Raw genomic sequence first — 15,687 nt, 5'->3', positions numbered from 1 at the left:
TTAGTTCCCCGAGGAAATGTCTTTCTTTACTTTATGCACCCGCTATTATTAAGTTCTATGGTTCACAGTTGTACACTTTCAAAACTTATGATACATATGATACATATGATTTTCTTTTGTTTTGTAAATGATTGGGAAATAGATTTTCGCGCAATTTGAAAACAAACAAATGAAATCATTTGCAATAGTTTGTTTATTGTTGGTAGGTCAAAGGAAATCTATTTTCTTGTTTTACTACTCTCCATTCCTTCTGTATATTATCTTGGTTGACCATAAGGTATTGACCCATCAAGTCATACCTTTCCTAACTATTGCTTCGCATTTTTTAAATCTGTATATATTAGGTTAGTGACCACATGGTATTATCCCATCAAATCACCAACCAATCATAAAGTACACCCTCATAAACCTACTTCAAACTCTTTCAGAGCGTTCGTCCATGGCTTCTTTTTCAACGCTGCCACTCGATTTGACAAAAGAAATACTTTACAGGACTCCAGCAGAGTCTCTGGTCCGAGCAAAGGCGACATGCAAGCAGTGGAACGATCTCATCAAGGACAAGAGGTTCATCTATGAACACTGGCGTCGCTCCCCGGAAAGATTCCTAAGAGCTGATCAGACGGTACAAATCTTGGACCTGGTGACCAGAACACGTTTAGACTCACCAATCCCAGACGAGCTCCAACTTTCGATATCAAATGCCATGGCCATGGTTCACTGCGATGGACTCATGTTGTGTGTCTGGAGTGACAAGGAATATTTTATGTTCCACAACATCGCCCTTTGGAATCCCCTCACAAGGAATTTCAACGTGGTCGAGCATAGGCTTGCTCGAGAGTCTCATAGGTTCCTGAAGGGTGATAACTTCGGGATCGGATACGACGTTAACAAGCCTCGAGGTAATTACAAGATCTTGATGTTTTCAGCTAATCACTATTGTGAAGCAGTGGTCGAGATATACGAGTGCATGTCGAAATCGTGGAGAACAATTGTTGATTCCAAGGTTGATTGGGAAGCATATCCCTGGGACCATGGCGTCTCTGTCGTGGGTAACATGTATTGGCTTGTCAAGAAGAAGACTATAAACTACATTTGTAGCTTTTGATTTCTCCGTTGAGACATTCAAGGACATATTCTTTTGTCATCATCTCCCTTATGATAATAACTATCTAGGCTGCTTCGATGGGGATAAACTCTCTTTGCTACATCAAAACCAAAACTATCCAAGTCCGATCGAGGTGTGGGTTTCGAGCAATCTGGCTGTTGGGAATGTCACGTTTGCCAAATATTTCAGTGTGTCCAGCTCTGATTTCCCGGAGTTTCGTTACCTTACATTTTGGGCTCATCCGGTATACTGCATTGCCAAGCACGAACGTATCATTGCATGGTATACTGTGTTTTCTACTTGCTTGATTGTTTGTGAAATTGATGAGGGAGGGGTAAGTAATCGATGTTTGACATCAAAACACTACTGGGATGACTGTATTGGCACCTTCAATTGTGGCTACATCTACAAACCCAGTCTGGTCCCTCTTCCATGATAGGAGGTGGATATAAGAGAAGATGGTTGTTTTAACCTTTATTATATTTTAAGTCTTTGTATGTTGTTGATTTTCTGCACTGTAATAAATGTTACTGAGACATTGGTTTTAGTATGACTAAAAGTGCAACTTATTGAAAAAGTGCTTTTATCTCAATTTGAAAAAAAAAAATAAAAAAGAGAAGAAATCATTCTGTAGTAAAGTTTGATTAAATTATATTTACATATAAAGAGTAGAACATTGCGTTTGTAACATTTTTCTGAAAAAAGCATTTGTATTGCAAAGTATAGTAACAAGCTAAAATGATTAACAACATTAACATATTATTATTAGATTGAATTCCAGAGGGATTTTTGTAAGACAACCTTGAGAAGGTATAGGTCCATAGTTGTATCATTTTCAACAAAACTTATGAAACATAATACAGTGCTACTAATATGAAAGTGCTTTTCGGAACAATGATAATCAGTCCCTTGTACCAATAAAAACTGATCTTTGCGTAGCACGGGGTACTATACTAGTATATATTAATAGAAGTGACTAAATGATTATTAGAGAAATATAAGGTAATATATTGTTAGTCAATTTTATGGTAAGACCAAAAATATTGTTAGTTAATAAAATAGTCCGATAACCTTATATAGATTTTTTTACAATGCTTCACGTATAGATTCCAGAATCTCATGTATATCTTTTGATATTTCGAAAGTTTTGGTACATGAGTAAAAATGTTGGGAATTCATCTCCTAGTAAAATAGATTATAATAGAATTAAATAATTAAAAATATACAGATTTAAAATCAATTAACCAATAAAAATGAATTTTACTAAGAATTTAAAAATCCACTAACCAATAACATTAGATTCTGAAATTATAAAAATATTTAGAAATATGTTTCCCAGTAAACCTTTTTAATTTTAATGCAAATTAATTTCCGGTCGCAATTCTTTTATAAATTTGCATGTTAACATAAACTTCTCCAATACATATGACGGATTTTCTTTGGCTTTTTCTTATTTCTATCATTATCATTTTGTTCCTTTTGTCAAAGTTAACATGCATTGCTAATATCTTCCTAATTTTCTTACATATCTTAGCCTTTGTAAGTATAAATTTTCGGTGTGGTGGCAGCGGCAGAGGTAGAATAATGATCTACCTGGGTCAAAAATTTTACATATACAAAATCACTCAACAAATGAAGAGGATCAAACTTTTTTTTTTGACATCGAAAGGCTATTCTATTACTCAAAGAACATGAGGTGGTCTGGGTAACCAGACCGGAATAGAACAACCCGTAAAATAAAGAGCTCTGTGAAAAGATCTTGCAGTCCTAGCTAAAAAATCAGCAATGTGATTTCTTGCTCGCGGGATATATGAAATCTTAAATTCTGGGAAGCATACTACGAGAGTTCCTATTCACTCCAGCTTCGTTGCAAAACTCGGCCACGCTTGAGGGTTCTTGATCATATCTATCACATCCTTGCAATCCGTTCCAAAATTCTGGCATGTCGAATGTTGAAGCATATTCTCCATCGCCCACTTCAGTGCTTCCAGTTCCGAGTGCAAAGCTGATTCTCTCCGTATAACATTCCTCGTTCCCATAAGCTGTACCTTCCCCAAGCCATCCATCCATACCCAACACATCCACTATACTGAGCTGTAGCCGTCCAGGATCCATCCACCATGCAAATGTTAGTCAAGCCTATGACTTGAGCTCCTTCATTAGATTCATTCCTTCCATTTTCTTGCACGTTTGCTGGCACCTTTTCATTTGCATTAAACCAGGCCTGACACTCACTCTCCGCATATCTTACCAGTTCCAATGGGTCTCTATCTATTCCTCTAAACAGCTTATCATTCCTCGCTTTCCAAATGTACCAGATTATCCAGGGATAAGGGTTCCTGTCTAATTCAGGCTCTACAATAGCACTCTTCCTCCAGAATAAAAAATCCATATTTGCATAGATACTCTGAACCGGAAAAATATTCGGGTTTGTTGGAGTAGCTGATAGAGACCATGCTTGTAGTGCTGGCGGGCATTCAAAAATTGCATGTGTAACCGATTCCTCAGTTTCCCCACATCGCGGACAATAATTATCACATCGCATGTTCCTCCGAATAAGATTCCTTGTTACCGCTACATGTCCAGTTATCAATTGCCACAGAAGATGGCGAATCTTTTGGGGAATTTGTACCTTCCAAGCAAAGGCTTGGAGTTTTGTTATGCTAGGCTCTAAAACTTCATTTTCCTCCACTTCCTTCAGCATATTTCTAGCCATCCAATACCCTGATTTAACCGTATACTGACCATTTTTGGTGAAACTCCAGCAACATGTATCCCGTCGATGAGATGAGCTTATAGCCATACTCCTAATAAGCGGTATGTCTTCCGCATCGACAAAGCTCTCAAGTCTATCCATATCCCACTCCCCCAAATTCCGATTAATAAGATCACTGACTCTCATGTTCGAGTGAACAACTGAAGCTGTGGATCGAGCCGATCTAGCTGGGATGGTGGGAATCCACGGATCCTCCAAAACCTTTTTGTCGGATTCCCAGAAGGAGAAGCTCTCTTGCCGCTGAAATGCTAGTCCACACATATGATGGGCTGCTTACCTTGATTGTTCGTAAAGGCGAACTCAATTTATAATACCTTCCTCTTAATACCCTAGTGACCAAAGAGTCAGGGTACTGTGTTAGTCTCCAGAGTTGCTTTGCCAATAATGCCAGATTAAATTCATGAATCATTCTAAAATCAATTCCTCCCTCCTCCCTTGGCAAGCAAACCTTCTCCCATTTAGCCCAATGTATCCCTCTCTTAGGTGGATTTAAGCTCCACCAAAAATGTGCAATTGCACTCGCTAGGTTTTCAAAGATCTCTAACGGGAGTAGGAAGGTAGACATAACATATGTTGGTAAAGCAAGCAGAATCGATTTTATCAGCACCTCTTTTCCCCCTTTCGAAAGCCATCTACCCGTCCATCCATTCACCCGATGCAACAATTTATCTTTCAAGAAGGCAAAAAGCTTGCAGTTAGATCCACTGATGTCCTCTGGGATTCCAAGATAATTCCCCATTCATTCTGAATCGCAATCGCATCCTTAATCTGTTGACGTGTGACGGCATTAATCCTCTTACCAAAGCGTAATGAAGATTTCTCAAAATTAATACATTGTCCTGAAGCTTTCCCATATTTCCTGACCACTTCCATCACTTCTTCACATTCACGGGGCTCCGCGTTACAGAAGAAAAGGCTATCATCAGCAAAGAGAAGGCTAACGAGCGCTTCCGTGCATAGAATAAAGATGAAAGTAGACAAAGGATCTCCTTGACGTAACCCTCTCTCTGGAACAATGTTTCCCCAGGGTTGTCCATTCATGAGAACTTTATATTTTACCGATGATATACACCTCATGATCCATGTAATCCAGGTTTCGCAAAACCCCATTTTCCTCATAACTGCTTCAATAAAAGACCACTCCATCCTGTGATACGCCTTGCTCATATATGTCTTAATGGCCATCCTTTTATTTCGACCGCTCGGCTTAGTCCTCAAAGCATGAAATAATTCCTGAGCTATCATAACATTGTCCGAAATTTGTCTCCCAGCAACAAAGGCTGACTGGGTTTCCGAAATCCTATCAGGTAAAACCTTTTTAATCTCTGGCATAAGACTTTAGAGATTATTTTATAGCTCACATTACATAGACTGATTGGCCGGAACTGTGACATCTCGTTTGGCCGCGTCATTTTGGGAATGAGGCAAATATTGGTATCGTTCAATCCACACGGCATCGTCCCATCTACAAGGAATTGATTAACCATAAGAGTTAAATCCTCCTTTACAATATCCCTTCCCTTCTCAACGTCCGTACCCTCCCTTGCGTCCTCACCTTTTTAGCTTCCTCCTCCATCTCCATAAGATCTTCTCCAAGTAAATCATCATTAGGATCCTCTGCTAGCATAGGCTCTCCGTGTTCCTCCTCTTCCATCATGTTTATATCCGCAAGCTTCATATCATTCAAGGCTCCAATTACCTGCTCATCCTCCACCTGCTCCGGTATCTTCTCCTTAGGAGAGAAAGATAGAGTTCGGGTGATATTTTGCAACCTCACTCTCTTCGTCACATTAACATCTTGGGGCAGCGGAGAGATGATTTTACTCGCCAATCTCCTTCCACTCCCTCTCTCTTGAATCGTCATTGTGGGTATCACTTCTTTTGAACCTTCGAGCAGCACAGAGGATTTCTCAGACACCATAGCCGCATCTCCATCATCCCTCCTATCCGGTCTCACCTCCGTCTTCTCCTTCCTCTTCCACACGTGAGACTTTTGCTTCTGATACGGCTCGTACCTTGTTGTATTTCTGTTAAAGCCAGAGTGATATCTGCTTATCTTGCCACCGTTCCTTCTCATTGGATCCTCCCTGATGTTATTACTGCGTAGATATCCAGCTTGAACGTCTCTCAGTAGTCCGGTAGCTGCTCCATTCCGTGAGTGATAGTAGGTATCTCGTCTACCTTCTTCCTCTTGACCGTAATGGTCCACTCGATTGTAGCTACCATACCGCTCCTGGGATTTTTGATCTCGCAACGATGGCTGACGAGATGATTCACTGTCCGGAAGTTGAACCCGATCAAAAACATCAGATTTCTCCGACTTTGCTTTCAGTGGACAATATGCCGCTTCTTGCGTCAGCATACCACAAGGCGGGCAATGCTTAAACAGCTTCTCGTATCGTATAAATATCGATACCTCCTTGCCTTTCCACGAAACCTTCCGAGTGAAAGTCAACGGCTTCCGTGTATCCACCTCAATTAGCATACGACCAACCGAGAGTTCCACCGTGTCAATATGACCAAGCCTCCGTTCGATATTCTCAAGATTTTTTATCGTCCAAAGATGCAGAGGAATTCCAATAATTTCAACCCAAAAGGGAATGACCCACGGGTAATCATCGTCGATCACGGGCTCCCATCGAACCAACACAAACATACAAAAGTTGTAGTGAAATTGTCCTTGACGGATAACGGAATTTAGATCATCCTCAGTCTCGAAGTTTAACAAAAACTTCCCTTGTCCAAGATCATTGGCCACCACTCTCTCCTGCATCTTCCACTGTCCCAACATAGTTTTAATCAAGCCCTCCACCGTTTGTTTCTTGGGGTTAACGTAACGTCGGAGCGTCTTCTTCATCAGTTAGCTGGATGATCTCATCATCAACCTCATACTTGATACTTTTCCCTTTATCGTCAGCCATAAGAGCTTGACGTTGCCGATCCATTCCTTGCGTTGATGAGTTATATGTTCGCATGATTGAAAATTTTCAGAGTTTGATATTGTTTTTATGTAGAGAACGTTAATAGAAACAGATCCTTTTATAAGATCAGATGCCAATGAGCATCTATCGATGTTAACAGAACCAGAGAATATCCCTTAAAATCCCCCAAAGACAGCGATCCAAATCTTCAAACGGAGATCCTCTCCAATGCCGTATCAATCTGCTGTCAACGAACAGTAGATTATGTGAAAATCATGATCTCAAGGAAGATCGCGATCTGAAATCTCCATGATCTCCTAGGGTTTGGCGAGGATCAAACCATTAAAATTTAAACAAATAATCAATATATATAACAGTTATATACGCAAATATCAGATAAAATTCAAAATTTCACAGGGGTATCAACTGACCCATGTGATCCTTTATTGGCTCCGCCACTGTGTGGTGGGTGTTAATGAGCAGGCGATGGTTTACATGAGTGTGCTGCTATAGCAGCACAAGAATTTTGTTTGACTAAAATAAGAAGCGAGTAAAATCTACAGTGTATGAAGGTGAAAGAAAGTGAAAGTGTAGATACTTTGTTAAATAGTTTTAAGATTTTGTCGTTAAGAAACCAAAATAAACTGAAAGTGCAGGTTTTTGTTTTTGCTTTTTTAAATTTCTTTGTTGTCATAATCTAATCTATTAAAAGAGAAGTACAAAACTAGATTACCTACTAATTTTTCATTATATTTATACTTTCATGCCACTAATATATTAAATAAAGTTATATTTATGGATCTTTTGTCTTTTCTTAATTTATCAAATTATTTCCTAAATTAATTTTAAATTTTTTTAAAAAAAATTAATTATAGTTTAATGCTACTTAAAAACTACATAATCCTATTTTTAGGATTTATTATCTTTTTATCAAATTACACAACTATAATACATATCTAATCTATTAAGAGCATCTCCAAGAATACCCTTAAAATTTCAAATATAAGGTTTTATGTACTCCAAAGGTAACCTCCAAAACCTTATATTTGAGGTTTCATACTTTTTTTGGTCCTTGTACTTGTATGTCTTTTAAATAGTCTTGATTACTTTTTTGTTTATCATTTTAGTCCAAACAATTTTTATCTTTATATATATATATATATATGTTTATAAATTTAGCTTTAAGAAATTTAAATAAATATATAAATTTTCAAATGAAAACAAAGAAAAAAATTTTCTATTAAAATGCAATAGTTTATTATGGAAATGATAATTATGAATATTATGTATTTTAGAAAAATGATTTTTGTTTGTTAAAAAACTATTATTTATATGTAATTTACTATTAAAATTAATATTTTATTAGTAAATATTGTTGATAATATGTTTGTTGTATATTTTAATTGTTATAAATTTTGTGTTTTTTTTTTTGAATTTATCTAAAGTAAGGACTGTAATGTAAAAATTAAAAACTTTTAAGGTTCATTTTAAGGTTTCCCATTGGAGAAGAACACCATTAAACCTCAAATATAATGTTCGGCAAACCTCAAATATAAGATTGCTCTTGGAGATGCTCTAAAAGAGGAGTACAAAATTAGATTACCCCTTAATTTTACATTATATTACATGTTCATGTCACTAATATATTAAATGAAGCTATATTTATGGATCTTTTATCTTTTTCTAATTTATCAAACTATTTCCTAAATCAATTTTAAATTAAAAAAACTATTTAATTACAATCTAATGCTACTTAAAAACTTCATAATCCTATTTACAGATGAACAAGATCTACCTTAATTAATCTAAAATAAAATATATAATAAATAGAAATATTACACAAATTAATTTTAAATCTATCAACAATAAGTAGAAAAAATTACAGAAACTATTAGAAGAAATTGAAGTACAGAGATAAAAATATATAATTTTACTAAAGATGAAAAGTTAGTAAAAAATTAAATTTATCTATGTAAGGAAAAAATTTATAATACATAATATATGAAAACTAAACTGACGCATGTATTACTTTATTCAAAAATAAAATACACACATACCTATAAAATCCATTCATATTTAACTAAAATCTATTTTAATTGATTATGCGCTAGACCATATCTGACCGCACACACGTTACGCCTAGCATAATTTCAAACAAAAAGTATAAATGACACATGTATAAAATATAGTAACTAAAAATAGAGATAAACAGAAAATATTACACAAAATTAATTTAAAAAAAAACAAAAGAAAGAATCACAGCATGATTATGTCTATATATATAATATATATATTTTTTTATATGTATAAAGAATCTAATTTATACTGTAACTGACACATATGTATAAAATCTAGCTTATTAAAAAAAATCTAGACACATGTACAAAATGTAATTTATACTATAACTGACACTAATATAAAATCTAACTTTTTCAGAGTATAAAATCTAAATTATACTATAATTGAGACATGTATGCAATCTAGTTAAATGAATACTGATTAAAAAAAATATTACATTAAATTAATTTGAAACTACAAAAAACCACAGACATGATTATGTATATATATGTGCAACACATCGTGTAACCATATAAAATCATAATCATCATTACATAAGGAAGACAGAAAGACACAGCTTTGATCCTTTGATAAGGAAAGAACACCCCAGAATGAATCCCTTTAGCTTCCCGTCCAAATCAATCATTGATGTCGATGAAGCCACTAAGAACCAAAACGACTTGGCGTTGATCGTTTCGAAAGACCTCTTCTCTACTACCAAAGCCAAACACTCTAACACCGTTTTCTCTCCGGCGTCTATAAACGCTGCGCTCACTTTGGCGGCTTCTGGTCCCGGCGGTTCTTCAGTCTCGCATGAGATCTGCACCTTCCTGAGGTCGTCTTCAAACGCCGTCTTCAGCAAGCTCGTGTGCGTCGTGTTCGATGACCGCAGCGCGAACGGGGGACCAAAGATCTCGTTCGTCAATGGCGTTTGGATCGATCAAACGCTACAAATTGATTCATCGTTCTAGGATCTCTTTGAGAACTTCTTTAAAGCTGTCTTTGATCGCGTAGACTTTCGATCAAAGGTAAACTCTGTTTCTTGATTTAAGTCAGTTTCTATGTTCTGTCTTCATACACTTTCTGACATAACTTTGACACAACAGGCCGAACCAGTGCGTAGAGAGCTGAATAAATGGGCTGAAGATCATACCAATGGTCTCATCAAAGATCTTCTTCCTGAAGGATCCATTACAGACCAAACCACCTATGTTTATGGAAACGCATTGTACTTCAAAGGACAATGGGAAGTTCCATTCGACAAGTCTTACACAAAAGAGAAAGAGTTCCACCTTCTCAGTGGAGCCTCAGTGTCCGTGCCATTCATGAGAAGCTACAAGGACCAATACATAAAGGCTTATGATGGTTTCAAGGTCCGCAGGATACCTTATCGACAGGGCTGTGATGGGGATGAGACAAATTTCAGTTTTCCTTATCGAGGAGTTGATGCTACCAATCACAACTTCCCTTATCTACAAGGCTTTGTTTGTGATGGTACCAGTCGCAGCTTCCCTTTTGGACAAGGTGGTTATAGTACCAGTGTCAGCTTCTCAATGTACTTTTATCTCCCGGACAAGAATGATGGATTGGATGATCTTGTCAAGGCAATGGCATCTGATTCTGGATTCTTGGATTGTCATGTTCCAAGTCGCAAAGTTGCTGTTAATGAATTCAGAATCCCTAAGTTTAAGATCGCTTATGGCTTAGACGGCCAAGACTTGGGATTATGTTCAATGGCGTTGTATCATAAAGCATGTGTGGAGATTGATGAAGAAGGCGCTGAAGCTGCTGCTGTCACTTTTGTAGGTGGTGTTGGATGTGCAATGTTTTTGGAGCCTCCTAAGAAGATAGATTTTGTGGCAGATCATCCATTTTTGTTCTTAATTAGAGAAGACAAAACTGGAACAGTCTTGTTTATTGGTCAGATCTTTGATCCTTCCGACAAATCTGCTTAGGCTTTCGGTTTGGTTATTTGGCAAAAAGTGGAATTTGCTTTGGTTACAAGTTATGACCGGATAAGTTGAGTTAGGTTTGAGCTTTTATATTCAACTAGTATTTTCTCTCGTGCTTCGCATGGCCGTTGTTTTATGTATATATATGAAATATAATATATATGTTTAATTTAAAATGAAAATAAATTTTATTTTGAGAGTAAACAAAAATAACAACACCACATAAACACAAAAATAAATCATCAGATTGGTCTTTTTGTTCCCTAAACTATTACTATCACATGAAGTAAAACATATTCCAACATATGGATAACTGATTTAGTCCATTTTCAATTGACCTATTTTGTTTACGTAATATTTTTAATCATGCAGTAAGTAGTTTTTACCAATATCTAAAAAGCAAAAGAAAATAAGAGTTATAAGAAAATTAGAAAAAAAAAATATGACAATAAAATGTTGGAAATGCTTTAATTGACCTTTGCTCAAAAAAAAATCATCATGACGTTGACAATTTTAAACAATGGTTGTACGGTTGTACCTTGTAACTTTGATATAAGGTCTAACCGGTAGAATCACATGAACACAAAGAACAAAAATAAGAAGAACGGATAAAAAGAAATTGTAGGAATGATGAAGAATGGTGATTCTATCAAATTTAATGAGGAATACTTTTTTCTAATTCACTCTGGAATGAAAGAACTGTAAAAGAAAAACTTCTTATGGTAAAATTTCTTAGGACTGTTAAAAATTGTAGTGTTTCTCTTTATTTAATTGATCACCGGTTAATTAACCCATTGTATATTCACATGACAAGATATAAAAAAAATTGATACGTAAAGTAGGGTTTGGCATTTTAATTTGAACTCGAAAATCCAAACCGAAACCGTCCTGAAATTATCAGACTCAAAACAGAACCAAAATTTTACAAGTGTTTTATGGGTCTAAATTTTTTTACCCCAAAAAACCGATCTGAATAGATCCAGACAAAAAAAAACTGATCCGATAAGAATCGATTTATACACGACTTAATCAAATTTTTGTAATGTCCATCTTGGTCTACTCAACTCTTGGTATCAAGATAAGAACCGTCCAATCCACGGGCCTAATATATGATCATATGACAATACTTGTCAAATTTTGTAATGTCCATCTTGGTTTACTCAACTCTTGGTATCAAGATTTTAACATTATACAAAATTGATTAATATATGGGCTATAAAGGCCCATCTAATTAAGGCCCAAGTAAATGATTGAGACACGATTTCGTTATATGCCTTCAATCGCTTTCGAACGGAGCAAGAGAAAAAAGTGTTCTTCAGTTTCTTCTCGAATCTCTGGGCACAGAAAATAGGGTTGCTGAGCGTTTTCGTTCCGAGTGGAAGATATGGTAAGCGCTTCACTAACTCTCTTCTCATCATTGTTTCTAGTTGTTTTATCAATTATCCTCAAAATCACGAGTCTTCGTCTGATATAGATATAGTTTTTCTTTATTGATTTGGTTTATATTGTCGATTGTTCAATTTCAGTTTTAGGGTGTCCGAGATGTTACATATTGGTTTTGTTCTCTCATTTCTATATGTCGTTCTTACATGAGTGTGTGAACACAAACTTTGATCTGTTTTTTTGAAGGCAACTCTTGAAGACTCTTTCCTCGCAGACCTCGACGAGTTATCTGACAATGAAGCAGAACTGGTGAGGCTTTTCTTGCCTTTGATTTCTTATGTCTTGGATTACTACTTTAGTCGTAATATTTAATTAGAGGAGCGCTTATCTAAATTCAGGAGGAGTCTGATGGTGATGATGCAAAAAAGGATGATGAAGATATCGACATGGACATGGCTGACTTAGAAACCCTTAACTACGATGATCTCGATTCCGTTTCTAAGCTCCAGAAATCTCAGAGATATCTTGACATTATGCAGGTTAGTTAGTTATATGTGACATGTCCTATGGTTTCAAAGATTTAATTGTTAACTTCTTTGAAACTTCTTTGGCTATTGTTATATGTATGATTTTTTATTTCTCATTTTGCATTTCAGAAAGTGAAAGAGGCTCTTGGAAAGGAATCTGATGGAGCGGAGAAAGGAACTGTACTAGAAGATGATCCTGAATACAAGCTAATCGTGGATTGCAACCAGCTCTCAGTCGACATTGAGAACGAGATTGCCATAGTCCACAACTTCATCCGTGACAAGTACAGACTCAAGTTTCAAGAGCTTGAGTCTCTGGTGAACCACCCTATTGATTACGCCCGCGTTGTCAAGAAAATAGGCAACGAGACGGATCTAACACTCGTCAATCTTGAAGGCCTTCTTCCCTCTGCTATCATCATGGTTGTTTCTGTCACTGCCTTGACCACTAAAGGGAGCCCACTCCCAGAGGATGTCCTGGAGAAGACTCTAGAGGCTTGTGATCGAGCTTTAGATCTTGATTCCGCTAGGAAGAAGGTTCTTGACTTTGTTGAAAGCAAGATGGGGTCTATCGCGCCGAATCTCTCCGCCATTGTTGGGAGTGCTGTTGCAGCCAAGCTGATGGGGACCGCTGGAGGTTTGTCAGCGCTTGCTAAAATGCCTGCCTGTAATGTTCAGGTTCTTGGCCACAAGAGGAAGAACCTTGCCGGGTTCTCTAGTGCAACGTCGCAGTCACGTGTGGGTTATCTGGAGCAGACGGAGATTTTCCAAAGCACGCCTCCGGCGCTTAAGAGTCGCGCCGGCAGGATCTTGGCGGCAAAGTCGACTTTGGCAGCTAGAGTTGATGCTACCAGAGGAGACCCATCGGGAACAAATGGGAAAGCTTTGAGGGAAGAGATCCGTAAGAAGATTGAGAAGTGGCAAGAACCTCCTCCGGCAAGGCAGCCTAAGCCACTTCCTGTTCCTGACTCTGAGCCTAAAAAAAGAAGAGGTGGTCGCCGTCTAAGGAAAATGAAAGAAAGGTAACTTGCTTTTTTTTTTCAGATGGAAAATTATAATTTTGTTAATTGCTGCATGCTTTACCTTTCTTTTAAAATCAGGTATGCAGTGACAGACATGAGGAAGCTTGCCAACAGGATGGCGTTTGGTACACCCGAAGAGAGCTCTCTTGGTAAAATAATTTGTACAACAAACTTGTTAATTGACCAACTTTTTGTTAGAGGGCTGTATGTAATGCTTGCTGTTCATGATGATAGGTGATGGATTAGGTGAAGGATATGGAATGCTTGGCCAGGCTGGGAGCAACAGGCTGCGTATATCCAGTGTTCCCAGCAAGCTGAAGATTAATCCCACCATTGCCAAAAAGTAAAGTGTACCTCTCTATTTCTCCTGTTTTCCAACTCTTGTTTTTGTTTTGTATTTTTATTGATCTTCAGTGACCATGTCCTGTTCTTCAGTGTATCTCATTGTGATTATGTTTATCAATGGCTTTTTTCAGGCTGAAAGAAAGAAACTATGCGAGTGGTGCCACTACCTCTGGATTGACTTCGAGTCTGGCTTTTACTCCTGTGCAGGTACACAACCATTTCATTCAATTATCTTCATAAGTTACTCAGCTTTTTTTTTTTTTTTGGACAAATTGTATTGACTTTAGAAAATCCAATTTGAATCTTATTGTGCAGGGAATAGAGCTGTGTAATCCTCAACAGGCTTTAGGATTAGGCAGTGGGACTCAAAGCACTTACTTTTCAGAGTCAGGGACCTTCTCTAAGCTCAAGAAATAAACTTGTGAGAGCAAACATTTCAAAGTGTTGAAAGAAGATGAGGATGTGAGTGAGACACAGTGGTGTTTAAGTGCTTTCTATTTCTCTTCTATGTTATAAGTTTTCTCTACCGAATCACTTTTGTGGCCTCTTTACGATAATTTAAGATTCTGAGTATAAGTATAGGTTTGCTTTGGAGTTTAGTTTCACGGTTGTGAGATAATCTATCTGGTTAGAATGTACTAGTTTGCTATGTTTTTGGTATCCAATGATACTTTCAAAATTATATATTATTGTTTTATGAAAATGAAAGTTCCCTATCATAATAAAATATAAAGACGGGTCCTTGGAATTTTATATAAAAATTTGGCACCGTCCATTGTTTCTTGAAAACTATCTGACCAAAGAAATATTATAAGAAGACAACTCCATTGCAGTCCAAATCAATAATCCTAAAAATATCTTTCTTCGAAGCAACTTCCATAACCAACATACAAACAATTAATGAGAAAGGCACATTCTTTTCTCTCTTTGAACTACTAGGTAAATATTATTATTTTTTGATAAAAGGCACATATTTATTATTACTCACGCATCATCATATCTTTTTTTTATAATCTGGGGCTATCCAGCGGGGCTAAATCCAACCGATTATTTTTTTGGGAGTTTGACCACCAGCGCCAGATTGCTCACAAAAAATAATTAGATATCTCTGTCATATGACCACATGGATGAATAAACCTGAGTTATGGATGGAACCTTCAAATCAAAATCCTTTAAAAATATTTGGGATGTTATACGCCATTCGACCATATTGAACTTCGCTACCTTCAGTTGACCTAATTTAGTATGTTTCTCTAGGAATATTTCCTAATATATTGTTATCGTTTAAAGATAAAAAAATATTTATAGATAAGCCCAATTCATTTCATCTTTATTTTATTTCTTTTTTTCTTCAATATTTAAGGGAAAAATACTTATTTATTGTATATTTAGAGTAATGCTTTTATACAAAAATATATTAAACTAAATTTCATCTCTACTATAAAAATCTATTTTAGAGAAGAAATAATAAAATAAATGGAGATAACCTAACAACTTATAAATATCTATACAAAGAAAGTTAAGAAAAAATATTATTATATAGTATATTTGACTTAGATGCACAACATTTTATAATTGTACAATTCTCACATTTTTAT

The 15,687-nt window shown here is 36.4% G+C and overlaps 3 protein-coding genes and 1 pseudogene across 3 annotated transcripts; 3 read left to right on the top strand and 1 right to left on the bottom strand.

The window, feature by feature from the left end:
* Positions 1–439: 439 nt before the first annotated feature.
* LOC130503423 (putative F-box only protein 15) lies at positions 440–1,105 on the top strand. Its single transcript, XM_056998043.1, has one exon. The coding sequence runs from the start codon at positions 440–442 to the stop codon at positions 1,103–1,105; it is 666 nt and encodes a 221-aa protein (XP_056854023.1).
* Positions 1,106–5,385: 4,280 nt separating this feature from the next.
* LOC108807788 (uncharacterized) lies at positions 5,386–6,738 on the bottom strand. The gene has a single exon (XM_056998042.1). The coding sequence runs from the start codon at positions 6,736–6,738 to the stop codon at positions 5,386–5,388; it is 1,353 nt and encodes a 450-aa protein (XP_056854022.1).
* Positions 6,739–9,458: 2,720 nt separating this feature from the next.
* Positions 9,459–10,981, top strand: LOC130503422 (serpin-Z1-like; annotated as a pseudogene).
* A 1,103-nt stretch (positions 10,982–12,084) lies between these two features.
* On the top strand, positions 12,085–14,771 carry LOC108813361 (U4/U6 small nuclear ribonucleoprotein Prp31 homolog). Its single transcript, XM_018585898.2, has 8 exons — positions 12,085–12,199; positions 12,442–12,504; positions 12,594–12,734; positions 12,852–13,744; positions 13,823–13,893; positions 13,979–14,087; positions 14,221–14,296; positions 14,405–14,771. Exons 1-8 carry the CDS (start codon positions 12,197–12,199, stop codon positions 14,504–14,506), a joined length of 1,458 nt encoding a protein of 485 aa, XP_018441400.1. The 5' UTR covers positions 12,085–12,196; the 3' UTR covers positions 14,507–14,771.
* Positions 14,772–15,687: the final 916 nt, after the last annotated feature.

Source organism: Raphanus sativus, unplaced genomic scaffold, assembly GCF_000801105.2.
Source record: "Raphanus sativus cultivar WK10039 unplaced genomic scaffold, ASM80110v3 Scaffold0950, whole genome shotgun sequence".
NCBI lineage: Eukaryota > Viridiplantae > Streptophyta > Magnoliopsida > Brassicales > Brassicaceae > Raphanus > Raphanus sativus.
The sequence above is the reverse complement of the archived record's forward strand: the minus strand, read 5'-3'. Positions and strand labels throughout refer to the sequence as shown.